Source organism: Puma concolor, chromosome A3 (assembly GCF_028749965.1).
Source record: "Puma concolor isolate L17-30 chromosome A3, mPumCon1.1.hap2, whole genome shotgun sequence".
NCBI classification, from domain to species: Eukaryota; Metazoa; Chordata; class Mammalia; order Carnivora; family Felidae; genus Puma; species Puma concolor.
Window position 1 is genome coordinate 6,473,959 of NC_141669.1, and position 26,988 is coordinate 6,500,946.

Below are 26,988 nucleotides of genomic sequence, written 5' to 3' on the forward strand. Positions count from 1 at the left end.
AAAGCACATTTGAAAAAGAAATGTAGTAAGAAAATAGAAAAGAGCTTACCGGTAAAGAGAAATGCAGTATTTTAATGACATTAACAATCTGAGCCGACATCTGCCTATAGCAACAAGCTTGAATGAGCCAACGCCACAGTCTTGCTATAGACACCTAGAAAAGCATACAAAATAGAACGTAAAATTTTTAAAAATATTTTCATGTTTATTTGTTATTTTTGAGAGATACAGAGACAACATGAGAGGGAGATGGGAAGAGAGAGAGGGAGAGCAAGGAGCCCAACGCAGGGCTTGAACCCACGAGACCATGAGATCACGACCTGAGCCAAAACCAAAGAGCAGGACACCTACCCGACTGAGTCACCCAGGCGTCCTGAACATAAAAATGTTTTTAAAGACATGTAGCTAGGTTTACAAGAAAGAAAGGCAACCAAAAAGCCGACAAAAAGAGGCTCATACTGATGTAGCTGTTACTTCTAAAGGAGGGAGAAGAGAAAGGTATGTTGGCCTTATGTGCAATATGCTTTTTATTTAAGAAAAAAAGAAAAAAAAAAAAAAGGTTGGGACGCCTGGGTAGCTCAGTTAAGTGTCTGAGTTTTTAGAAGTGTTTTTCAATGTTTGTCCATTTTTGAGAGACAGGGACAGAGCACAAGTGGGGGAGGGGCAGAGAAAGAGGGAGACACAGAATCCAAAGCAGGCTCCAAGTTCTAAGTTCTCAGCACAGAACCGGAGGTGGGGCTCGAACTCACCAACTGCAAGATCATGGCCTGGGCCAAAGTCAGACACGTAACCGACTGGGCCACCCAGGTGCCCCAGCATCTGACTCTTACTTTCAGGTCAGATCACGATCTCACGGTCCATGAGCTGGAGCCCCACATCAGGCTCTGCAGCCGGCAGCATGGAGTCTGCTTGGGATTCTCTCTCTCTCTCTCTCTCTCTCTCTCTCTCTCTCTCTCGCTCTCGCTCTGCCCCCAGCCCCACTTGTACTGTCTCTCAAAGTAAATACACTTAAAAAATTTTTTTTTAAAAAGACAAATTTTGAACCTAATGTGGCAAAGCAAAAACATTTGTTCAACGTCAGCAGTGGGCACATGAGTGTCTATTAATTGTGTTCTGTAGTGAACTATACGCTTGAAATATTTCATAAGGTCTTATTTTTTTATTTTTAAAAAATGGTCTAAACTCCATGTCTTCCTATTATTCCTTTCCTAATTGGGGGAAGACAAGTTAGTGTTGGATAGTTGGCACATAGTGGATTTAACCTTGTTCGTTTTCGTCTATGGGTGTGTAATGCTAGAAAATTCTCCACATGTGCTTTTTTTCTTCCTCTAGTTATTGCCCCTCCCACATCTTTCTCCGCCAGTAAAACACTTCCTCACAAACCCTGTGCACAGCTGTCCCAGACTCTTCCCAAGCTCCCCCCTCCTCCTGGTCCCAGAGGCCCCTTTGTGCATGCCTATAATAAAGCTCTTCCTGTACTGTATGGTAATCACTTACTAGCTTCTTGAAGCCAAGGGCCATGGTTTAGTTTTCAGTTGCCCCGCAAGTGCAGGAACTCATGAATCATGGAATGGATAGTTCAAAGAACGAATACAAAATACATTATTACAATATTCATCCATATAAAACAGGAGCCCTTCCACGGGCCTTCCTTCCCGCGAAGCATGTTACCCAAGCTGTTGTGTTTGGGAGGGATGTGCTGGGCTGGCAGGCAACTCCAGGAGCGGGGCCCCTACCACTCGTGGTCGTGGCCCAATGTCAGCACAGCCCTGAATCTCAGAAGGGAGTCATTAAACCTGCCATCACAGTCTAAGGCCTTCCCAGTGAGCAAGTACCAGGACGGGCTTACTTGGGGGTGTCCAGCCTGGCATCTTCGTACGAGGGTTAGCGGAAGACGTTTTTCCCATGGTGGTTCACGACAGAGTCTAGAGGGGCCTCTGGACGCACAGTTCCCTGGAGTCTGAAATCAAGGCACAGAAACCCAGTGGGAGCCCTGGTGCTCTCACTTGAGAGGTTTGTGTTTTGAGGTCTCACTTGAGAGGTACACTCACTTGAGGGATTTGTGTTTTGAAGTAAGCTCCATGCCCAACGTGGGGCTTGAACTCACAAGCCCAAGATCAAGAGTCGCATGCTCTACTGAGACAGCCAGGCGCCCCTAACTTAACGTTGTTTTAATTGCCTTCCAAAGTGTTTATGTGACTACAATTTAAGTATTTTTCTTTTCAAATTTTTATTTAAATTCCAGTTAGTTAATATACAAGTGCACTGTTTCAGGAGAATTCAGTGATTGATCACTTACATATAACACCACGTGCTCATCTCAAGTGCCCTCCTTAATGCCCATCACCCATTTAGCCCATCCCCCCACCTCCCTCCAGCAACCCTGTTTGTTCTCCATCCTTAAGTCTCTCATGGTTTGTTTCCCTCTCTCTCTTTTATTTTCCCCCCTCCCATATGTTCATCTGTTTTCTTAAATTCCACACGAGTGACATCATATGGCATTTGTCTCTGACTTATTTCACTCTGCATAATACATTCACTCTAGCTCCATCCACGTCCTTGCAATGTTTTAAGTCATCTGTAAGCGATTAAAGAGTTAATGATTCCTTAGAATATAATCATCATGTTGAAGAATCCCCTAGTAAACGAAAGACCATGATCTCTCCTGAGGTGAAAGGCCTGGAGTTCACTTCTATAGATGGAATTTAAAGCCTCAGAAATTAGCAAACACACACACATATTTTTAAACTACCGTTTAATCAGTTTTAAAGACACAGAAATTAGAAAAAAAAACACATTTATACGCAAGTTAAAAACATCTGTAAAACCCAGCAATAAGCCAGCAGCGCCAGGGACACGGACTGGAAAGGAGGGGTTATGAAATCATCACGTCACAGTGTAACCGACACAGCGGGAGTTCAAACTGAGAACCATACAACAAGAAATAGTTTACGGATCTGTTGAAAAATAACCCTTCTTTAAAAAAATATTTTGGAGTAACAAAAACAAAAAAGCACAGAACGCCACATTCTAGTCTTACCCGGGGAAGGCAGACGACAAAAACCGGCTGTTACAGCTGGGGCCCCCTCCCCATGTTCGGGCGACGATGTCCGACCGCTCCTAGGCACAGGTCAAGATGCGACTCTTCAAGGCAGGCAGGAAGGAGCTCATACGTCTCCCTCTGCACGTAGAAGGGTTTCTCTCGTTCCACCTGAATTCTCTCTAGTGTCATTCCTACTGCTTCATGCGGTGCCTTTCTGGTTCCGAGAGGCGGTCGTGCATAGGTGACAGACGAAGCTTGGCTTGGAACATGTCTGTGTGGGGTGTTTGATTCCTTTCTCCTTGTGACACAAAGTCAGGAGCAAAGGTACTTTGTTGACCAATCTGCACATACAGAACCAAAAATACTTAAAACTGGGAAGGAGGCAGATGTTGAAGTCTGTCAAACTCTTCACGGGTGTCCTTTGGCGGTGAAGGACAGAAAAGTGGTATTACCAAGTTAATTTCTCGGAGAAGTTACCCCAAAATAGAGACTGGCCAGGGCACAGTCATTTACGACTCCAGGAAAAGGTAGCTACTCTCTCCACTTGAAACATGTTATTAAGAAAATGGCTAGTCATTGTGTTGGGTGTTGCTCTGTATCTTTTGGTTTTTCATTTTATTTCCATTTCTTTCTGCGGCAGCAAAATCTGACGAAACGTGAGCGGAGAGATGGCCGTGCATCACTGACTTCAGCTTTACACAGTGATTCCGCATGGATCTTTCTTTATGTTGTTATTTCTAGGACATAGAGTCTTGGGGTCATTTTGGTTTGGTTTTGCTTTATAAAAGGTTTTCTAAAAGAAGACAGGTATCATTAATTCTAAAGGCGAGACAAATCAGTCGGCATAAAAATGTGTCTTCAGGCGCCATTTCAGAAAGTCTTCCCAATCAATAAACTATAGAGCTTGTCAGTTGTTTACTGGGATTTCCATGTTAAAAATCTATTAAAATAAATATTATTTTAAAACATATAAAAACATTAATAAGCAGCCCACTGATTAAAATGTAACTGGCTGCATCCTCTATACAATGAGAGCCTCAAAAAGCAGCCTAGTCATTGATTATAAGAGCATTCCTATAAAACACCAACATGGAAAATTTCATTGTAAATTCTCTTCGGTAACGAGAGTCACTATACATAGATTTGACTACACGGTGCTGCAGAAACACACTGTGGAGACCCTCTACTCTCTGATCTTTCCAATCCCAATTTCAGGTACAGTTTAGCCAATCTTTTCCTTCAGCATTAGGAGCGTGCACGGATACGAACCCACTCTCACGAGGACGGCTGCAGAAGGAACTTTCTGCATCTAAGGTACTCGTATAAATGATCAGCCATTCCTTAAATGTACACTTGGTTCAGAGGAAGAGTTTAATAAGGTACTTGAGGGCAGTTAAGATTACATTTCACAGTGTTACATAGAATTCCGCACCTATGTGAAATCTGATGTACTCAATTTCAGCCAGGATAGACCACCAGTGGGTGAACGAAACTCCATCAAATACCGGTTTAGATGTAAAACTCCGGACAAGTCCTCCATTGACGCAACAGCAGGCACCATTCTGAAACAACTATTCTCTCAAGTAATTTTTTCTTTCAGTTTTAACGGAGAACCCTTAACATCAAGTAAGTAATGATTTTGAAGTTTATAATAAGGAAACAAAAAAGTGTAAGTGCCCAAGTGGTTTGTGAATATACAAACTAAAATTTACAGGGCATGAATTTTAAATAGGAAAGACTTTTTTTGTCCTAAACACAATCTAGTCCTTGAATAAAAGTATAAATTTTGTCATTATTTTCACGGCCGAGTTTTAACATGTCTTCTGTAGTTTAAAGTGGTAAACCCTGTCCAGTAAACTTGGTGGGCTGCACTGACACATTCTAGGACAGATCACCTTCAATTTCACACGGCACAAATGAACAAACAAGCAGAGAAAGCAAAAGGAAGATCTGTTTCCTTCACTAGAGACTATTTCATGATCAAGGATTCATGTGAAGGGCTATATTCAGTAGAAAGGTTATGCTGCCACGCCTTCTGATTTAAGGGATTGAAAGATTTTCCTCGGTTGCCAAGAAAACCTTTTGAAAAGTCTGGGCTTGGAGCTGCTCAAGTAATAAAAGTAAATGACCATGACAATAGTTCTGATTGTGAATCTGCCTTTGTCCGTGACTCCTACACATCTTGCTAATGGCTTCCATTCATTACAAATCGACTGGTCATAAACTTTTAGAACTGATCCTTTAATTTCTTATTAAGAAACTCTGATCCAGAGGACAGGCAACTTGCCCAGATCCTAAGGTTCCTTAATAACAGAGCCAGATGAACATCCAGATCTCCCAGGACAATCAGTGTTTCCATGTGCGTTACCTTCACTCTTTAAAAAAGAACCACTCTTTGTACTGCAAAGTTTCCTGAAAACTGTTATCTATGGAAATCCTGCATATGCCTGTCACACACGGCAGGGGTCAATAACACAAATACTTCTTAACCAAAAGTATGGTGGTGGCGAAAGTGGTGGCTGGACATTGTTGAAGCCAAAGAAACCTTCTCTACTATGCTGGATGTTTTAGAAGCTGCATACATTTCTCCAATTACCCTGAGTTCCAATAAAAATGCTCATTTTTAAAACTGAGAGTAAGCTACTTGTAAAATGGTGATCACTGAGATACATCAAATTAACTGTTACTGTTTCAAGAAAATGAAATTGAGGGAAGAATAATGTTTTTGTTCCCTTTTTTTTTTTTTCCCTGAGTAGTATAATAATGATGTTCACCGATCATCTCTGGAGTAGTTTCATGACAACTGAAGAGTGGAGAAATAATATAAATATGGACTGAATCTTACTGTGTTGATTAAAAAAGAAGCAAGCACATAGTACAATGAATCCCTTTATACTTAACAGTAGTAGAGATATACCAGTTTCCACTTCAAGTAGAAGTATTAATCCTTACAACACTCCAAGTAGATACAGTCATTTCACACAGCACAAAGTGTTTCTTCTTGAGAAGAAAGGTCGAGAATTAGATTTCTTTAGTTCTTCTAGATTACATACTTACGAGAATTTCTACAAAATTAGAGAAAAGCTATCCTAAAACCATTTCATACAAAAACCAAAAAACTAGTTGATCCAAAGGGATGAAAATCAGTCAATCTGTATAGATAATGTATCATCTTCAAAGTAATTGGAAAATTATTCAATCATCTTGCTTCCTGGATGGCAACACCATGAGGACATTCATTGAACAAGAAACAGGTAACAATGATTTTAGGTTTACAGGCAGAGAAATGACATAGGTGATAAAAATAAACAGTTATTATTTATTAATGGCTAGAGGTGGGCTGAAAAAAAGTTTTATTAAGCTCTCTTATTTTCATTTATGACATGCCTAGACTTGTCCTTTAAACCCTGAATTTGTTTACTTTTGAAAAATAGTGATCAGATTCTCTGCAGCAGTAATTAAACTAAGGAGACCTTTCGGGGGCAGATATTTTCCATGATTATTCTTTTCCATCGTCTCACGTTACACAGCTAGCTTAATTTCAATGCATGGGAAAACAGAGAAAATTTATTTAGCTATCTGTCCTTTCCTGGGAAGTAAGTAGCAGGGTATGGCTGACCTCAGCAGGTGGAAAAATTTTACCTTTAGAAAAATAACCACATTTGCTATAAACAAAGACCAGGATATTTCTAAAGTTCTAAAAAGATACGCTGATGTTTTTGCTGACTGAGACCTCACCAGTTCCAAGGACGCTTGCTGTTTCTCTTTAAATGAAATACTGCGCAGCTCAAGCCAGATAGGGGTTCTGCTTTAACTTCACTTACAAACTTACTAACGACAAAAATAAAACACACACCACACCTAACCAATTTGCATTGCATTAAAAATGTAAGGCAGAAAGGAAATGAACTGGCCAAATAAAGGTGAAGTCAAATCAAAGACTGGTCAAATAAAGGTGAAGTCAGAAGGCCCGTGTCCCCCGCTCTTCTCTCAAACCCCATGATCCCGTGATTCACTATCTGTGGCCGAAGCCCTACACTCCAGGATGGCCTCGCAGTCCCCTCCTCTGCTTTCAGCTTACCACGCCCGTCACCAGACTGTGGCATTAAAGGGGACATCTAGTAATTCAAGGTGAGATCAATTATGGGGAAAATGGCCTGTAAGATAAAAGCATACTCTTCTACTTACAGAACCTAAAACTCATTAAAAAGAGCGAAGAGCAACATTTTAATGTAAGAATTTAAGAGTCTGGAAACTGATTTATTTTATTTTCTAAAAATGTGGGCCAGACCCCACGACTTTAAGCTTTCATCTCCCTAAAACTTTCCCAAATAGGAAGTAAGCTGTTAAGCATAAGAAAGTGACTAGACAGTCACCTTACTCAGTGATTTCTCTTTCATAACCCTCACACAATCCACCACTATTGTTTTCAGGATCCCTCTAACAATCCTATATAATTTATGCTTGATAAATTTCATTTCAAAGTCCACCACATTAAAAAGTTATTACATTTCGATGTCTTACATAATCACAAAGAACTCAGATAAGTAAAGGTGAAAAGCACGTCTGCGGAGCACGTGGTACCTACACTGTGCACCTGTGCCCCATCCCAGCAGGCTCTACGCCAGTCCTCGTGGGGCCTCCTTCATTCATGCCTTCCTTCCTTCCCTTGTCATCTTCTCTTGCTTTTTTCTTTTTTTAAGAAAATAAACTTAAAATATCCCATTACCCACCTTTAATTGTGTTGAAGAAATTCTTCCTTGACGGGCTCTGACTGACACAAAGTAATTAAATTCTCCAGGAAAATAAGCTACGTATAATTTGGCATCCGGTCCTGTTTGCGGTTTCGCTACATACTGTAGTCATCTGAGATACTTTAAGAAAACCCTTCCAATACTGAGATGTTTATTGCATTTTTAAAGTATCCACATCTTAAATATCCTGTTTCAAAATTCCTCCAGAATTCCTTTACAGCATATAACATCAAATATTGAAACAGTGTTCTCACAATATTACACTTGAAAATACCATTTAGGAACGATATTTCAGGAAATAGAGGGTTTAAGGCAAGACATTCATTTGGAAAAGTTAATTTCTCTCAATCATCCAGATTGACACAATTACCTGTCCACCTCTTCGGTGCCTTGGGATACGCAACATACATTCAGCAACAGGGCACACATATGACCGTGTGGACATATGCTGAGGTCCTGAGTGCCCATTGAAATAATGGAAATATTTTTATATAAGGCGTGGCCCACAGGGACATGGCCTGGGAGGGGTTATTCGCTCCGTTTCCAATCTGCTATACAGGAAATTCCCTACCTAGATCTGTCAGATGTCCCCCCACTTAATCTCTTTTCAAACAAACACAAATCCCTTGAAAGGTGCTAAGAGTGGTTTCTGTTAACATAGAAAAAACAGCCGTCAGCATATTTTCCCCTTCACTGTTTTAATGATGAATGTCTAGAGGCTATTTCTTGATTCTGATTGCAAACATTGTTTGTTGTGGAAAAACTATTCTGTCCCAAGGAATTTTCTCTTTCATCAAACTTTTTGGATCGTGCCAGCTGAACATTTTCCTGTGTATTCTTTCCTCTTTGAGTTTTTTTCACCGGCAACAACAATAATACTAAGATACCAGCAATGTGCAGGCCGTAATACCAGGAGCTAGAAGAAAAAAAACAGAATTTACTTTATTAGATTTTGATCATGGATGCTTAGCAACTGCACACTCGTCAAAATGTCCCAGGCCCCACTCAGGATGTGTGCACCACATCTCTTGCATTCCTGTCCCACCCCTGCCCCATGAGATGCAGCTCTAAGGCGTATGCTAGTGAGTTTTTAGAAAGCAGCATATAAGCCCAGACCGCTTCGGAGCATGACACTAGGTATCATATCACATTCCTCTGTAAGGGTCATAAGTCCATGGCTACACAGAGCAAAAACAAAAAGGTACTTATTAGCAGCTGCAGCGACCTAAGAATAATCTCGCAAATCCACAGAATCGAACACTGAGTGAACAAAGAGAAGGCAGAGATAATAAAGACCTTAAATGCTCTGGCCTCCTCTGCTGTTTACGGCCCCTGATTAAGTTACAAATATTCCAGTGATGTGAGTAATAGATAATACTGCCTCTTGATGGTCACTGTCATATAATAAAGGAAAGTCACATTATTAAGAATATTATTAGAGGTATTATTCCTGAAATTAAGTATAAATCAAGTGCGACCGAGGCCACTTTTTTAGCTGTAAGTTCAAGTGATCATGAACAAAGTACCTGGGATAGAAAATCTAACCAACAGCTCGATCACATTCAAAAACAAGTAATCATTCTGTGAAAAGGGGACATTTTAGTGGAGTTCCTTAATGTCTGTCCGTATGTGTCGCCATATTCCATTCAACAATTTTTGACCACGCGTTCTGTGTTGCCGTTTCTAAACACTGGGGTAATGAGGACTTTATGAAAGATGAAGTGTCTGATCTCAAAGATCTCGCTAACACAGCGAGAGCGGAATTTGGTGGGTGAGGGAGACAATAAAGAGATAAAACATGGAATTTAAGACAAGAGTTTCCATAATACAGAGAAGACAAAGTACCCGTGAAACATAAAAGAGTAAGAAGGGAACAAATTCATGAAATACAAGTAATCTATTTCCTTTTGACTAAAGCAATGAAAAGGATTAACAATCCCTTGTTAAGAACAAACTACATTTTAAAACCGCTCTGTCCTATTTTTGATTGTTCATCTTATTTCAAGTTCACCTATCCTCTCCTTTTTGGAGTTAACAGTCTGACAACCCGAACTCTTGGTGCACAGACTCAACCAATACTTACTCGTGATTATCTGGAAGATATTATTTTGCTTCCACTCCCAGAATATCCCGAGAGACACAAAAGCCTTTGCTCCAGCTTATAAACTCCTAGCCCTTGACCCCAGGGCAGGGGTGAGCAAACTCCAGCCCACGGGCCACATCTAGCCGGATGCTGCTTCTTTTATTTGGTTAAGTGAGGTACAACTGACCTAATACGTTACAGTAGCCTCAGGTGTGCAACATGATGATTCGATACATGTACACATCGTGAAAGGATTCCCACGGTGAGTCCAGTTACCATCCAGGTGTAAAAAGAACAGCTACATTTTCTAGTTAAACCTCTGCGAGACCTGAGGCAGCAGCTGCCCAGCTGGCACATCTCTTAAGTCATATTCGTCTGAGGGTTAAGTGGTGTGAATCATTCCATAAAAATCTTGGGACTGCTTGGTTTAAGATGAAAAAGTTAACTACAGAAAGTAAGGCTAGGGCATGTTTTTTTTTACACTACCCAATAGCAAAGAGCTTGCTCTTAAAAATAAAGTTATTCCCGGGCGCCTGGGTGGCCCAGTCGGTTAAGCCGAGTCTGACTTTGGCTCAGGTCATGATCTCGCGGTTGTGAGTTCCAGCCCCGCGTCGGGCTCTGTGCTGACAGCTCGGAGCCTGGAGCCTGCTTCGGATTCTGCGTCTCCTCCTCTCTGTGCCCCTCCCCTGCTCATGCTCTGTCTCTGTCTCTCAATAATAAATAAGCATTAAAATAATAATAATAATAATAAAGTTATTCCCACTGGTATATTTTTAAGAGTGACACTTACCTGTAAAACATGAATGACGGTTTTACAGATAGAAGTACAAATGGCACAACTGTGTAACTTATTGCTATTTGAGTCACTATCCACGTTATAACATCATACAATAATTTAAGCTGGGGAGGTTTGATGAAATAATGTCTAAAGTTATTTCTCATCTGAAATAAAGAAACAAAAATATGTGCTTTATCTTCAATGTTGCTACAGAATCACACTGACTACATCCACTGCTTCAAGAACGTGCAGTGGCTGACATTCTCACGCGTTGCTGGTGCAAGTCTAAGGTGGTGCTGCCATTACGGGAAAAGTTGGTTTGGCAAAAACGAATACATGTATCTGTGAAAAATATGGAGAGAGCAAAATGTGGGAGTGTGGGTAAAAGGCATGTAGGAGTTCTCTGCCACTCTTCTGGAGATTTGAAGTTGTATTAAAATTAAAAGTTTCCCGGGGCACCTGGGTGGCTCCGTCGGTTAAGCGGCCCACTTCGGCTCAGGTCATGATCTCGCGGTCCGTGAGTTCGAGCCCCGCATCGGGCTCCATGCTGACAGCTCAGAGACTGGGGTCTGCTTCAGATTCTGTGTCTCCCTCGCTCTCTGCCCCTCCCCCACTCACGTTCTCTGTCTCTCAAAAAGATGAAATGAATAAACGTTAAAAAAAAAATTTTTTTTTAATTTCCCCCAAAGTTAAAAATAACACTGCCTAGAGCTCTTTAAATCATATTTGGTATAGTATATAAATAAAGTTCTGTCTGTTTTCAATGTTTTCTACTATGACTTAATGAGACATCCTTCCTCTTCTTGAAGCCCTGGGTTTGTGAAATACAAGTGAAGATCATACACTGAGCTCAGGCCAAACACACTTAGAATAAATGGCAACGACACACATTCTCAAAATAGGTGTTTCCTAATAACCACTATTCAAACATTTTTTTTAGCTTCCAAAAAAGTCAAAACATTTCAGTTTTGAAATGTGCAAACTTAACCAAACATCATTTCCTCTTTTCTACGATCATCTTCCCTGCTTTTCTTGTCTAATATGTTCAGAGGTGAAACACGGCCCCGTGAGGATACCACCGAGTTTCTCAGAAGTGACCTGGTGTGTGGTTAACGGCTCTCCCTACAGCGAGACCATCATTCGTAGTGGCCAGAACGAGCCCCGACACCGACCATGTTGCCTGGTTCCCCGTGCAGCACCTACCCACCCTCCCCGCCCCCGACCACCAGGGGCAAATCCACTCTCCTGAAGCACGGCTTTCCACTGGTCATCTCCCTCCTTGAAGACCTTCCCGGACTCCCCGGGCTGCAGGCGGCATGAGGGCTGGGCCCTCTCCTCGTCTGTCAAGTCCTTCTATTATGCCCTCCTCCCTCCGCCCCCTGCACTCCTTCCCCCTTCCAGAATTATCCACCGTTTAGGGATTCACAAAGTCTCTGCTTCAACCAGATTTACTTTTCGTTTCCAAACACACTGGCACTTCCAAACTTGGTTTCGAGAATGTCGTCTCCTGGCCAACCGTGTCATGTTCTACCCCCACCAAACTTGGCTCACTTTTAAAACGACCTTCATCTTCCAAAGCCCTAATCCAACCACGCTTCCCTAATGAGGCCACCTCTGGTCAACCCAGCCAAAGGGGATTTCTTTCACCTCTAAACAACTATGTTACTTACTATCTATAAAGCCCACGGGATCTATCATATATGCCTCGTGCTGTACATGTGCACATATGTACCCCCACCTGAAAATTGACCTGAAAACTGACTAAATCTCTGCTAGTTTGTTAAATGAGGCCTCCTCACCTGTACGTGCTGGGAGAAGCCTGTTCGAGCACTGTTTTGGTCACGTCACTTTCAAGGACTCACACTGAACTGTCCTTCCTTGCCCACCCATGTCACCAACCTGATTTCTCAACTGTTTCCCGAAGTACGACTCCAGGTTCCAACCAAGCCAACACTCTAAAGAACTGTGTCCTGTCTCTAACGTTGGCACCTGCCACCCGGGGATGGCCCACCGGCTCTGTCCATGGTCTTCCTGCTCCCCTCCTCACCTAAAGGAGGATTCATCGGGGACAGCTCTCGGGAAACGTTTGTGAAATGAACCCATCTTTATTTAACACAGGTTTTAGCTCTCGTTCAGAAAACCGCGTAAAGACAACCAACGCTGTGCAGGTCCCTCCCGCAGGAGCGCTGGACAAACACGCCAGGCGCCCCCCTCGCTTCTAACCAGAGCACGGCTCCATCTGCGGCCACACGAATGAGGCCTTAGGGGAGAGGGTGAGCTCGGCCTCCTCCTCCCACTCACGTGGACTCCCCCTCGAGGACGACGTGGGGTTCTAGATACTCACGGCTCGTGCTGCCAGTGTCATCACCACTCCCGTGAGAAACGTCAGGTAATACCCCGGGTAAACCCCGTGCCAGATGGCGGACAGAACGAACGTCTGGATGGTTGGACTCAAGGAGGCTCGTTCGTAACACACCCTGGAAACCATGAACACCACACTGAGTGGTTAGAGTTCACACAGCCCACAGCGATCATTCTTTTCTCAGCCGACATGGCCCGGGGCAACCAGGAAAACAACCGCAACTTAGCGTCGTCGGCCACAACTTGACCTGTGACCTCAGGGAGGTGAAGGCTATTAGATATTCCTATTGATCTAGGAAAACAAATTTGATTTTCATCTTTTTATGGTACATGTAAAGAAATCTATACTATTTACCAAAAAACTTCAATGTGCTTAGTCTAAAATTTCCCTGTAACATGGTAGAGAACTCAAATGAAAGTAAGACTTTCTAAAGGTGTCTTATTTATTTATTTATTTATTTATTTATTTATTTAGTAAGTAAGTAATCTCTACTCCCAATGCGGGGCTTGAACTCACGACCGTGAGATCAAGAGTCACATGCTCCATTGACTGAGCAAGCCAGGTGCCCCCAAAAGTTATCAAATTTAAAATACAACAAAGGGGTGCCTGGGTGGCTCAGTCAGTTAAGCCTCCAACTTCGTCATGATCTCATGGTTTGTGGTTCAAGCCCCGCATCAGACTCTGTGCTGACAGCTCTGAGCCAGGAGCCTGTTTCAGATTCTGGGCTCCCTCTCTGCCCCTCCCCCACTTAATGCTCTGTTTCTCTCTCTCAAAAATAAAGAAATAAACATTTTAAAAAATAATAAAATAAAATACAACAACAACAACCACACACAGATTAGTTCAGAAAATATGTAGCCACTGGGGAGACTGCAATGTACCACAAAGCGACAATGTCATATGGTGGGTATCTCAAGGCAGAAAGATATGCAACTTGCCATGAAATAAAGGACACTCCCAAAAAAGGCTGCTTTACACAGTGCTTAGAGCCATAACGTTTCATAAAATAAACTCGAGATACAGCAATGTATCTCACTGGGAACAAGGAGACAGAGTCCCTGGGAGTTTCTGTACAACTCCCTAACTTCATCTTTTACAAATGTTGCCCCACTCGGGCTGCCTGTGGCTCCCCCTCGGCCGTGTGACGAATTCCTCGTCACGGATCCTGGCACCAGCACTTCTTCTCCCCCTGTGCCTCGCTGCTCCTGCTCTCTCTCTCCGCTCTTCCTCGCTACAGGGCTACAGGGAACGCGCAGGTGACGCTGCTGTGTTTTTAACAAGATCGTGAATTCTTTGACTGCAGAGGTTGGGTCTTTCTGTCTTACTCATCGTTGTATCCTGTGCCTAACATACAGAAAGATCTGTCAAACTGAAATATGTTTGCAACTGGAACTGCTGTGGACAATCTAGGGCATCTGGACAGTGGTCGTACAGTTACTCTGTTTTATTTAACCAAATCTCCAACCAATGAGAGTAGGAGGACACTGGCGATCTCAGAAAGATGCCTGGGAAGGCGGACTGAGAAGCCCGGGATAGAAACATTGACCACTCAGGCCAACACAGTTCTCAGATTCGATAGACTCTTGCGTTGGAAGACATTAACAGTATTTCCTGGTTAACACCAAGGTCAGTGTCACTCAACACACTGTTATTGAATCAAGAATCTGAACTCAGTGAAACTCAACCTCAAGTATTAGACACCATAGCACAGCTAAAGACTGTTCTTGAAGGAACATACCTTTTGAGCCAAAGAGCTGTCTGAATATTCCAATTATCAAGAAACATCTTGAAACTTGTTGACATCTGAAAAACAAAAGAACCTTTTTCTTTGGCCAACAAAATAATGAAGGTTTAGATACAAGCAATACCATGTTGTTGTGCTAAAAGTCAAGTACTTGATGCTGACGGTATACTGATTTATTTCCTTAATATTTGCTTTTCTAATACAGTAATGTGCTTGTATAAATAAAACTTGCTTCTCAGAGAGGACATCTACGAGATGATCCCCATTTCCTCCTATATGTTAACATTTACAGGCGTTGTCATGGAATTATCCCAAAGACATTCCTGATACGTAAATGACCTTTCCATGACCCTTCCATGACGCTTTCACTGGGGACTGGACGTCCCATCGAGCCACAGCCTCTCCATTCCGTCACCCCCACGCCTCTTCAGCCACCATTTGTGGCTGCTCGGAACCTTGGCCTCACCCGAACTACTGCCATCTATCCACGTTCCCAGCCTCTCCACTCGAGCCTCTCCCAATAAAAGCTTCCCCCTTGACCTCAGAAGGAGGTCTGGTCTCCCATCTCTACTTCTCCCCTAAGCAAGTGTCTCCTCCTATGTCTTCACTTCCTTCTCACCATTTAGACTGGTGCAGTATTTATTACGCTCATCAAAATTCTTGATGCGTTTGTTTCTTCTTCCTTTTAATTCATCTGCTTATCAAACTCCGAGTCCCAGATCAACCGTACTTTCCGTCTTCTCTACTTATAACCTCTGAATCCAAGTGCAGAATATCATATAACACTTGAGACTTGTCTTAAATCCATACTTTTTTTTTTTTTTATTTGAGAGAGTGCACATGCACGTGCACACAAGCCCACATGCGAGCATGGGAGGGGCAGAAAGAGACAGAGAAAATCCCAAGCAGGCTCCACACTCAGCCTGGAGCCCAACGCAGGGCTTGATCCCATGAACCATAGGATCAGGACCTGAGCCAAAACCAAGAGTCAAGACACTTAACTGACTAAGCCACCCAGGCACCCCTCAATCTCTCCGTTTTAAAACAAAATTAAACAAAACTCTCGCCTTCACCTGTTCCCCTCAGCTATGGCCTTATCTCTACCCTCCTTCCTTGTACAGGTAATAAATGCCTAAGAGTTGTATCATCTGGCTTCTATAGCTTATCCCTCCCATGAAACCGTTACCAAAATCATCACTCAACCCCCAGGTGTTACAGCTGCTGGCATTTGAGTCCTGCTCTTACTGCCCGTATCTCAGTCGCATCCAACCCTGATCACCCTCCCCTCCTTCAGGAAACTAGCTCCTTCTTCGTTATTTTTTCTCTAAAAAAATTTTTTTTAATGTTTATTTATTTCTGAGAGAAAGAGAGAGAGAGAGAGCACACACAAGGGAGGGGCAGAGAGAGGGAGAGAGAGGATCTGAGGTGGACTTTGCGCTGACAGCAGAGAGCCCGATGTGGGGCTCTGAACTCAAGAACCGCAAGGTCACGACCTGAGCCTAAGTCGGATGCTTAACCGACTGAGCCATCCAGGCGGCCCCTTCTTTACTTTTTCTTAGACCATGCATTCTCACCAAGGGCGATATTGCCCCCAAGAGGATGAAAACTGGTTCTTGGGGGCAAAAAAGGCTTACTCGTTTTATGTATAAAAGCATATGTGTATATACATGATGTATAAACGGACATACGTGTATGCAGTATTAAAGTTCACGGGGGGGGGGGGGGGTTGATGAGGTGACACATGTCTCAAAACCTCCTCAGGGTGGCGATAATGAACACAAAGTTAGAAACACTGCCATACATACATTCATCACTCAATTTCCACACTTTACGCTTTTCCTTCCCCTTCCCCATTTTCATTACTGACATCGTAGGAAAATTTCAAGGCAAGTATCAGACATCTTATTTCACCTGTACATAGTTCAGAATTTACTGGACTCTCAAAAAACCAAGATCGGACCTAACAAAACTAAGTATTAACTCCTTAATATCATTTAACGCTCATTTTGTGGCCAAATATCCCGACTGTTTAAAAACATGGTTTTCCAGTTGGTCTTTTCAGAGGGTGCAAACAAGTGTGCAATGATGTGTTTGGCTCTGCTCTCTGAATCTGTAGCGGCCCCTCCCTGCCCCCCACTCTTCTGTGGCATTTACTTGTGGGGGGAAATTGGGTCCTTTGTCCTGTAGATTTCCCGCTTCTGGATCCAGCGTTTAACTTACTTCTCTATACTGCACACTCCCTCTACATTTAGAAAGATCTAGAGACCTAACCACGTTGAACTGTATTGGCAAAGTACTTGAAAGACGGTGCTGTGTTTCCTATGGCATCACCTCCACAGGCGCTTCATGACTGACTGTCCCACTTTTCGTGAAGAACGTTCAGTGACGGTAAGGCTCAGCGGCAGGTCCAGCCTGACCCATTCATTATCAAGTTGTCGGTCAACTTTTCACCTTAGGTTTTGGTAATTGCCACTGCTGGAATAATTCTCTCAGGCTTGCAAAGCAACGTCTACTTTTGCTTTTCCTCTCCTTTCTCTGGCTCCTTCTCCTGACCTGCCTTCCTCTGCCCAGCCAAGGGCACAGGTGCTCCTTGGGGGTTCACATCCCTTCTCGGTCTCTCGCTGCTCTCTCATGGCTACTCTCGTGGTTTCCTCCCAAAACCTGAAATGCTACACGCTTCTAGTTCCCCAATTAGGATCTCCAGCTCAGATGTTGCAGCTAGTGTCTGATCATTGGTTTGTCTGCCGGACAACTTAGTTAAGTCTGAAATCTGAACACACAGTCTCTTCCCCTTCAAACCTGTACCTGTTCTTTGTTCCTTCTCCCAGGGAAAGGCATCGCCATAAAACTGGTTTAAGCCAGATATCTGGTCCCAATTTATAACTCATTCTCTCTTGCTGATGCCAGCACATCACCGGGTTCTGCTGAATCTCAGTGCTCCAAGGTGCTTATGTCTTTCCGGTCCCACTGTCCCTACTCTAGGTCACCATCACCTTGGATTAACACAACACCCTCCTAACAGACCACTCTGTTCCACGAGGGCAACTCATTCTACCTAACATAGCCAGACCCTTCTAAACCACAGCTGTGACCACCTCACTTGCATAAAACCCATCCACCACACTCCATCGCTCTTAGGAGAGCTCAAAACTCTTAATACGGCCTCTGAAAGTATCTCGGCTTGGCTTCTGTGTCTCCAGTCTCCAGTCACCACTCCCTCTGTTATGACCCAACATGAGCCACAAATCCTTTCTCAGGTTGATCACCCTCTACTTGGAGTGCCTGGCAACCTCCTCCTTATTTATCATTTAGGACTCAGCTTAAGACTATTTCCTTCAGGACCCCTCCCTGAGCTACCTCATCTGAGTTGGACCTTATCTTGTAGCCCCCACATACCCTATATCCCTCTGACCCCAATCTACCCTTCTGTAGCACCCACTAGATTAAAGCCCCACGATCAAAGGGCCCAGGTCACACCAATCTTACCCGCTAGATCCCCAGGGCCTGGGGCACATGATTGACAACCCACAAATATTGGTTGAATGGAAAAATAAGTTATTATTGTTAAAAAGCCTTCAACATCACTCTTGGGACATCGCGTCATGACCTGTAAAAGCAAAGTGGGGTACGTAAAGTATCATAGGGTAACTGACTTGTTAATGATTTACTAACCTCTATTTGCTGAATTCTCAAGTTGGAAATTAAGTCCCAACGAGCCGTTCCATTTTCATCATATCCTCTGAAACCAAAGCCCGCAGCATTATTAATAGCATCCGCTGCAATAAACAAAGTGAAAAAGAAGGTATGAAAAACCTATGTAACAATCTACCACGTTCTCTCAGAAGGTACATGTTTATCACATACTAGGATCTTTTATTCTTAAAAGTAAAAGTAGATTTATCCTCATTTTTATCTGATATTATAATAAAATGGGCCTTGAGCCAGTTTTTAGGCCATTCTAACAGTTTGTAGGATATATCCTTGTATTTAGGATACGAGCTGCAAGGTTTGTGTCTTCTAATAGATGACTAATGTTCCTAATTGGTCTTTAACTGCATCTCCTCAAGAGGGCACTCTGCTGGCTAGCCACTGGGTAAGATACACTTCAGCACATGAACGGTGAGGTCTACCACGTGTCACTTACCTAATGTCCAAGCAAAATAGTATTTGGGTCGGGCAGCCAGAAGAGAGACGTAAAGATAGATGACTTTTGTTGGCCATGAAGCGGTAGCTTGAAAATTCTCATCGATGTTATACTCCACCGGTAAGGTGTTAGAGATGGTCAAGTGAAATAGTAAGGAAAGTCCACAGACTAAGAGCTTCTGAATAACTGCAACCTGACAGAACCAGATAAGACTTCATAAACTTAATCCATTTCCCTTTTCATTCGTTCTACCCACTACTGCTGGATTCATCTTCCCAAATGCAGCATTAATTCTAGAACTTTCCCGGTGAAAAATCATCAGCTACGCTGTGCTCGGCATTTGAAGCCTTCATGGTCTCACAGTAAGACCGTTTCCAGCCTTCTCTCCAACTAACGCCTCCGGAGTATGGCTCAAATCACTAGAAATATCAATTTGTATTTTCAAAACTTTCGGTTAAAAAGAAAAATCTGAAAGCAAACACAGGCGCGTAGGTGTGAGTACATGAAAATAGTCACGTTAAAAACTGTTGGTGGTGGATTGTACATTTAACATACACACTCATACGCAGTTGATTACTCCATTGTGCTTTTACCCTGTATTTCCCAAACGCTACGCATCTCATGAACATTATTTTTGCAACAAACAACTCATACATCTCTTTAAATCTGAAAGTTCTTGGATGCAATTTTGTTCACAAAACGAAAAGAACCACATGCCCGAGAAAACAAAAAACATCTGCACAGAAGACTCTGATGGGGAAAAGAAAGAAAAAAAGCCATTCTTTACTGTATCCTGGAAAGGCGAAATCACCGTAAGAGAACTCAACTCGTGGTGTTTTTGGATCATTAGTAGGCCGGAATATTTCCATCCGACTCGGTGTAAGGGAGGTGACGGCCCCTGCCGAGGGAGGGAAGCAGGTGGAGGAAAGGAACGGCTGGCTGTATCCAGGTCATGGGAGGTAACAAAATACTTGCATTTTGAGTGTCCTGCTCAGCAACCTAATAATATTCAAATTAACTAACCTGCAAATGAACGTTCATACGTGAACACTTTCTGTAACACGGCCAAAAGAAACGGCTCAGAGGCAGGAGTCAAAGCACATGCCCGGCTCACTGCACTGCTGGAAGAGCGTTATTTGTTCTGGGGCTGGCCTTGCAAGGAGGGGCTGAGTGGTCAAGGGCTCCTCGCTGCAGCTCGTATTCTTATTTCCTCCATGTCTTTGAAAGCCTCCTCCAGTAGGGAAAAGGCTACCTTTTCTTCACCTCTTCCCAAAATATCTAACCTATACATTTGAGAAGAGATTTAAAGCAGGTAATTAGAGAGAAATTATAATTACAAATGAGGTGAGCTGGAGAAAATGGCCTGACACATTAACCTAAAAAGTGGGTGCGTCATCTCAGGGACACAGTGAGAAAGGCTGCGGCCTTCCGACTACGTGTGCAAGTTTCCAGGTCTCAGTCTCAAAACAAAGCTTCAAGTAGCACACATCTGATCGCAACCAGTGGTAGGCACACTCGCCCATGAGACTCCCCAAAAAGGCTGAGGCAAAGCGAGATCAGGGACCCGGGGAGGCGGGGGTGGGGGCCTGGGAAGCCGGGTACAGGCCCTGGGTGTCAGAGTCTCCTGCTCAATAAGGTGGCACCTTCCACCATTCCAGCAGGGGGGCCAGACGTTAGCTCTCAGAGAAGCTGAGCCAGAGAAGATCAGGCTTAGGGGCACAGGTCCAGGGTGGGGGGCGGGGTAAGTGCTGGGATGGAAATGTAGAGACTCTGGAGGAAGTCTGCATCCTGAGAGGTGAAATCCTCAGCCCCCTTGACCGGGCCAGCTCCAGAAACCAGCAGTCAACTTTGTATCTACCTCGTGAGACTGCAGAAGGCTGGAGGATCCTTCACTAAGAAACTAAGCAGCCTCAGAGAAAAGTCCTACAGACGTCATGGCGGAGGCAGACGGGTGCTCCCCGGAAGCCACCCTCCCCTTCTTGCACAACGATGGAATGTTTACTCGGGGGCACTGAACTCTAGCTGAAGACCACACAGCACAGTCCGCTTCGCAGCTGAGTGTAGCCACGAGGTCCACGTGATGTCGGCACAAGTAACGTGGACAGCTCCTGCGGTGAGCCAGCTTAAACCGTGTGAATGAGGGCAACACCTCAAGGATGGCAAGCACAGGGGAGGGCTTAGATCCCCCACCCCCAGGGCCTCCACATTATCCACAGACCACTGACACCAGATGTCCTACCTTTTTAAGCTGCTGTTATCTTGGCCCTTGTTTTAGTACCCAAACCCGTATCTTACCTAGATACAGACAGTTGGGAGGTCCCCAACAAAAGGGCCACTGGCTACCTGACCGCCCTACTTTGGATCCCAAGAGTCTACCCACGCCACTGATGCACAGAGAGCTTCCAAATACCTTTGAGTGATCTGTAAATCACTACCACCTCCGACCGTGTAAATTTTATGCCTCTGGAATTTCAATTCCAAATACATTAAGACAGTGAGATCATACATTAAGAGCGTTTGCCATTGCCAACAACCTCTGGTTTATGATGTCTATAACCCAAAAAAGGAAAGTGACATTTTCTGAGAGTGTATCCCATAAAAATTCAGAGTGAGGTGACAGAAGGAATGAATACATTTGTATTCTTCTTTGTTGGGTGTGATTTACTACTACTCACATGTTTGAAGCGCTTGAAATTTTTCCAGTATTATGTAACATTATGTCCAGTATCTTGAATCCTAGCTTTTAATACTCTTTCTACTACTCCAGGGTAAGATTCTGGAATATCAGAGCTATCTATAATTATCCTTCCTTTCTCTGATGGCAATGAGACTGCTAAAGGGTCAAGTGGTCAGCCTGGAGACACCAAACAATCAATGGAAGAGATCTGAATGTACTCCATGTCAAGCCTGAAATTCGATCCCGCTTGGTACAACGTTTATCGATTAATATGTAACCAGTAATAGAAAGTGGGAAGACAAAAGCACCTTTTGGTATAAAACACGATGGGTCACATGGCAGAGAAGAGACTGGGTGTGCTTTTCTTCATTCATGCTTCAGTTTACAGAAACTCAAAGGAGGGTGATCCTTTGCTCCAAGCCCCACATTCAGAAAAATCATACTGGCTCCCTTTTTTGTCTCAGACTTTTTGACTGGACTATTTCTCATGGGACTTTTAGATTCTACCAGATCAGCGGCGCCTGGGGGGCTCAGTCGGTTAAGCGTCCGACTTTGGTTCAGGTCATGAGCTCACGGTTCATGGGTTCGAGCCCACGTTGGGCTCTGTGCTGACAGCTGAGCCTGGAGCCTGCTTAGGATTGTGTCTCCCTCTCTCTCTGCCTCTCCCCAGCTTGTGCTCTGTCTCTCTCTCTCTCAAAACCAAATAAACATTAAAAAGATTTTTTTTCTAGGACCAAAACAAAAACAGGCAGCTGAGTGCATTTGGCCCGTGGGCCATAGTTAGTTTGCCTACCTCTTGTTATAATAACGTCATTCTTTTCTTTGAAACCAACATTAAAAAGGAAGTCACTTTTAATAAAGACAAAAATGGTGCCTGGGTGGCTCAGTCGGTTAAGTATCAGACTTCGGCTCAGGTCATGATCTCACAGTTTGTGAGTTTGAGCCCCACATAGGGCTCTGTGCCGACAGCTCAGAGCCTGGAGCCTGCTTCGGATTCTGTGTCTCCTCCCCCTCTCTCTGCCTCTCCCCAGCTCATGCTGTCTCTATCTCTCAAAAAAAAAAAAGTAAACATTAAAAAAAATTTTTTAAAAACCACAAAAGATTCTACCAGATCAAATCCAGAAACTCAGCTGGCACAAAGCCTGAGAGCCCTTCTTGATAAAGGAGCATCATTCCCAGCAGTTCAGAGGAAATAAAGTTTATGCTCCGCTGTGAAGCAATTTAGCACGGACTTCATAGTCAGACTGCCTGGGTTTGAACCCGAGTTCTCCCACAGCCAACCTGGGCAATCGTGGTCAAATGACGTGGGCCTGGTTTCCTCGTCCATTCAGTGGTGAGAGTAACAGCACCTGCCTTGTGCTGGGGGGGGCTGAGAGAGCAAACCGTGAAGTGTCCACGGCAGGACTTGGCACATGGGAAATGCTATCAAAGTGTCAGCTACCATTAACTCTTTTAAAAAGTTTATTTACCTATTTTGAGAGAGAGAGAGAGTGACAGAGAGAGGGGAGAGAGAGGATCCCAAGCAGGCTCCACACTGTCAGCACAGAGCCTGACTTGGGGCTCAAACTCACAAAGCGTGAGGTCGTGATCTGAGCTGAAATCAAGAGTCAGAGGCTTAGCTGAATGAACCACCCAGATGCTCCATTATTAACTTTTTTATTGTGGGAATCAGGAAAAGTTTTACGGGAAAGGTGGTATTTGATGTAGGCTTTTAAAGAGGAGTAAGATTTCAACTAGCGATGATCAGGAAGAGGACAGAGAAGCAGGGGAGGAGAAAAGGGGAATTAGGGGAACATGGCATACAGGTAAGGAAAGAGCCTAGAAAACTAGGTTGCGTCAGTTCCAGACAAACGGCTCTCCTGGAAAATATCCCGTAACTATAAAGCATCACTCTCACTAAGGATCTCAGCATAGCTTGTAAAGTAACCTTCATTTTGTTCTTTCATCATGACTGTACTTCTACTGGGCATCGTTACTAGGTCCAGTGTGAAGGGTCATTTATCTTAGAAAAATATTTTCAAAGAAATAGATGGGTAAGTTCAAAACTTGAAAACAGTAGAATCTTTAAACAAACAACATCAGTCAACACAAGCTATCAAGGCTCCAGATAAACCTCATGACCTTACATTTGGAGATGGCTCTGCTCTCTCGTTCTGTATTTCTTCTTTTCCGTTTTCGCCTGACCGTGTCATGTGGTACGATCTGCCTTCGATGAAAGTAATGTAGTCTTTGTAGGAGCAGAGTGGGCCTGCCAGGATGCCCATGAAGTTACAGTTGTAACTTAAGTACTCCAGGAGGCTTGGCATGCGTCTGTAAATGGAAAACGCGCAGCTTGTGAGATGTGATGTAAGCGTTCAGAAAATCTGATAGGAATAATCATCTTCCTCACTGCCCTTACCATTTCCAAAATAAAACAAGCTTCAATTTTCAGTTGCATTCATACAATAAGAATTTTTTAAAATGCTGATTTATTTTTGAGAGGGCGAGAGAGAGGGCAAGCAGGGGGAGGGGCAGAGAGAGGGGAACAGAGGATCCCAAGCGGGTCCCGTGCTGACGGCAGACAGCCCAAGGCGGGGCTCAAACTCATGAACCGTGAGATCACCACTTGAGCCGAAGTCGGACATTCAACTGACTGAGCTACCCGGGTGTCCCCAAACAGTAAGAATATAAAAGACCAGGATGTAGTGATGCTCAATGGTGTTTCTGGGAAAGGGAGCCTCCATACAGGCCTTTATGACCAACTACAACAGGTTTCTACTTAATTTCTTCATTATAAAACAAACCTAAGACGGACAAGACGTGGCATAAAGAATCATCCCTGACTGGCTAACCATTCAAGCACTCGACAAATCTTATGTGTGCACCGAGTATATGCCCACCTGCAGTCTAGAGATACTGCAGTGAACAAAATAGAGACATATTCTGCATTCACATAGAAGATGCAAAAAACAGATACTTTAAAAACATGTATGAAGTATTTTCAGAGATGCTACGTACTACAAAGAGAAAGGTTTCTATTATTACTTTTACTATTGCTATTACTATTACATGAACAAGTCAAAGAAGGCCTCTCTCACAAGACAACATCTGGGCAGAGCCCGGAAGGAGTGAGACGGGGAGTCCTGTGAGTATCTGTGACAAGGATCAGGGCAGAGGGAACAGTGTGTGCAAAATCACTGAGATGGAGCGTGCCCCGCAGCAGGGAGGCTGCTGTTGCTAGAAGGGGCTGAGACGTGGAGAAAGTCCGAGAGAACCGAGGGGAGATCATGTAGGGCTTGCCTTCTAAGCCATGGTAGGAACTTTCGGACTTTATTCTGAATGCGATGAAACACTACAGGAGGGTTTTTAAAAGACCTATGCTGCAAAAGAAGCCCTGTAGCCCCTGAGGGTGGGCAGGACACCAGTGGAAGCCAGAAGACCAGCCAGGAGGCCACTGGGATCTCTAGGCAGGAGAGGACAGTGGCTGGGAGGCAGCATTGGTGTATATTCTGGCAGGACAACCTAAGGGTTTGCTGATACACTGCATGTGGGTGTGAGAAAGCAATGAGGGATGCCTTGCAACATTTTCCATTCAAATGCTCTGAGGTCTGTGCAAATGACACGTGGTATCTAAAGTTTACAGAGCATTCTAGTTCTTACTGCAGGTAACCGGGTAAAAAATACATACGTTATCATACAGGTGACTTAGCAGCCTGCATTTTATTGATTTTCTTTTTTTTTTTAAGTTTATTTCTTTATTCTGAGAGAGAAAGCAAGCACATGCACACACGTGGCACAAGGAGAGGGAGCTCCTAGCAGGCTCTGAGCTGTCAGCGTGGAGCCCGACATGGGGCTCGAACTCACGAGCCATGAGATCGTGACCTGAGCCGAAACCAAGAGTCGGAGACTCAACTTACTGAGCCACCCAGGCTCCCCTTATTGATTTCCTGAAAGCAGCTCCATTTATCAAGTCTGCTATCCACTGACAATCATAAACAAAAGAACAGCTGGGGCACCCGGGTGGCTCAGTCAGTTAAGCGTCCAACTCTTGATTTCGGCTCAGGTCACGATCTCATGGTTCATGAGTTCGAGCCCCACCTTGGGCTCTGCTCTAGCAGTGCTGAGCCTACTTAGGACTCTCTCTCTCTCTCTCTCTCCCCTTCCCCCACTTGTGCTCAGTCTCTCTCTCAAAATAAATAAACTTAAAAAAGAGATTTTTAAAAGAACAGCTACACCTGGGGACAGGAAGCAGGCTTCTGGAAGATGTTACCATCCTTCCTTCCTCTCTAAATGTGAGAAGTGCTTTCCTTAAAAAAGCACACTCTTTGTGGCCAAGAAAAGTTGACAGAACCCCCCTCATATGTGTCTTTATTAAAAAAAAACATAAAAAAGAAAACTGTGCTTCCTGTCCATCTGATACTAGCTGGATCACCACGGAGCCAAACTCCTTTTTAGATTCTTCCAGAATTATTTTTCCACATTTAAAATTGTTTTGAGCTTTACGTCTTTTCTATTGAAGGCTCAAAATTGAGGCGAGAAACATGCTGCTGGCAGATTGTCTCTTGTCTTTCTTCCCGTGATGCTGAAAGAGAATGCTTTCTCACTGCCTCAAACAAGGGTGCGTGCCCTGCAATCACGAAGTGACGAACTTCCTGCGCTCCCCCAAAACAGCTCCATTTCAACACTGAGTATTTCAAGCCCCGAAACAATGCCAGGTTATCAAGGCGTGCAGCTCAGTCCTCCCAAGTCAAACAGTGTGTCACAATTTGCAAGGACAGGAGATAACTCTGAACCATGACATTTGCTGAAGCTGTCCTGGCTCAACTGTCATAACAAATGACAAGTCATTTTACGTCCTGAGTAGCTAATTACAACATTTGCTACTTAAAATGAGAAGTATTTGCTGCTTAAAATGAGAGGCATGTCCTTTATGACATGAAATGACAGAACCATTTTTCGTTCCATAGGCGTTTATTTGGGGTCAACTCCACTGGGTCCTCGGTTCGAGCTTCTCAATCTCAGCATTACGGGCTTTCTTGGACAATAACTCTTTGTTGCAGGGGGCTGTCCTGCGCACTGGAGGGTGTTTAGCGGCATCCTGGCCTCCACCCGCTAGATGTCAGTAGCGTCACCCCCCTCCACTGTGACAACGAAAACTGTCTCCAGACATTGTCTGATGTCCCCGGGGAGGGCGCGCAAGCACCCCCAGTGGTGAGCTGCTATCTCGGCGATGAGGATATAATCATAAACGAGCTCAACTTCTCTCTGCACACAGCTGTTTCATTAAGGGGGCAGAAAGAAGGACAATCGAAAATAAATCTATACTATCAGACAATAACACATACTGTGAAGAAAAACAAAGGAGGGCCAAGGGACAGAGAGTGATGGCAGGGAAGGGGGGGTTTCTGACAAGGGGGTCTGTGT

The 26,988-nt window shown here is 43.9% G+C and overlaps 1 protein-coding gene across 4 annotated transcripts in view; it reads right to left on the reverse strand.

The window, feature by feature from the left end:
* Positions 1-5,919: 5,919 nt before the first annotated feature.
* MBOAT2 (membrane bound glycerophospholipid O-acyltransferase 2) overlaps positions 5,920-26,988 on the reverse strand; it is a 128,477-nt gene continuing 107,408 nt past the window's right edge. For 3 of the 4 annotated variants that reach the window (XM_086699972.1, XM_086699969.1, XM_086699970.1), the window contains 7 exons: positions 23,712-23,895; positions 18,909-19,101; positions 18,437-18,540; positions 14,759-14,823; positions 13,003-13,135; positions 10,671-10,822; positions 5,920-8,713 (listed from right to left, as the gene is read on the reverse strand). In XM_086699972.1, the coding sequence (XP_086556098.1) occupies positions 8,488-8,713; positions 10,671-10,822; positions 13,003-13,135; positions 14,759-14,823; positions 18,437-18,540; positions 18,909-19,101; positions 23,712-23,895 (1,057 nt within the window). In that variant the 3' untranslated portion in view covers positions 5,920-8,487. The remainder of the gene's footprint in view (positions 8,714-10,670; positions 10,823-13,002; positions 13,136-14,758; positions 14,824-18,436; positions 18,541-18,908; positions 19,102-23,711; positions 23,896-26,988) is intronic. The other variant, XM_086699971.1, reaches the window with a different exon arrangement.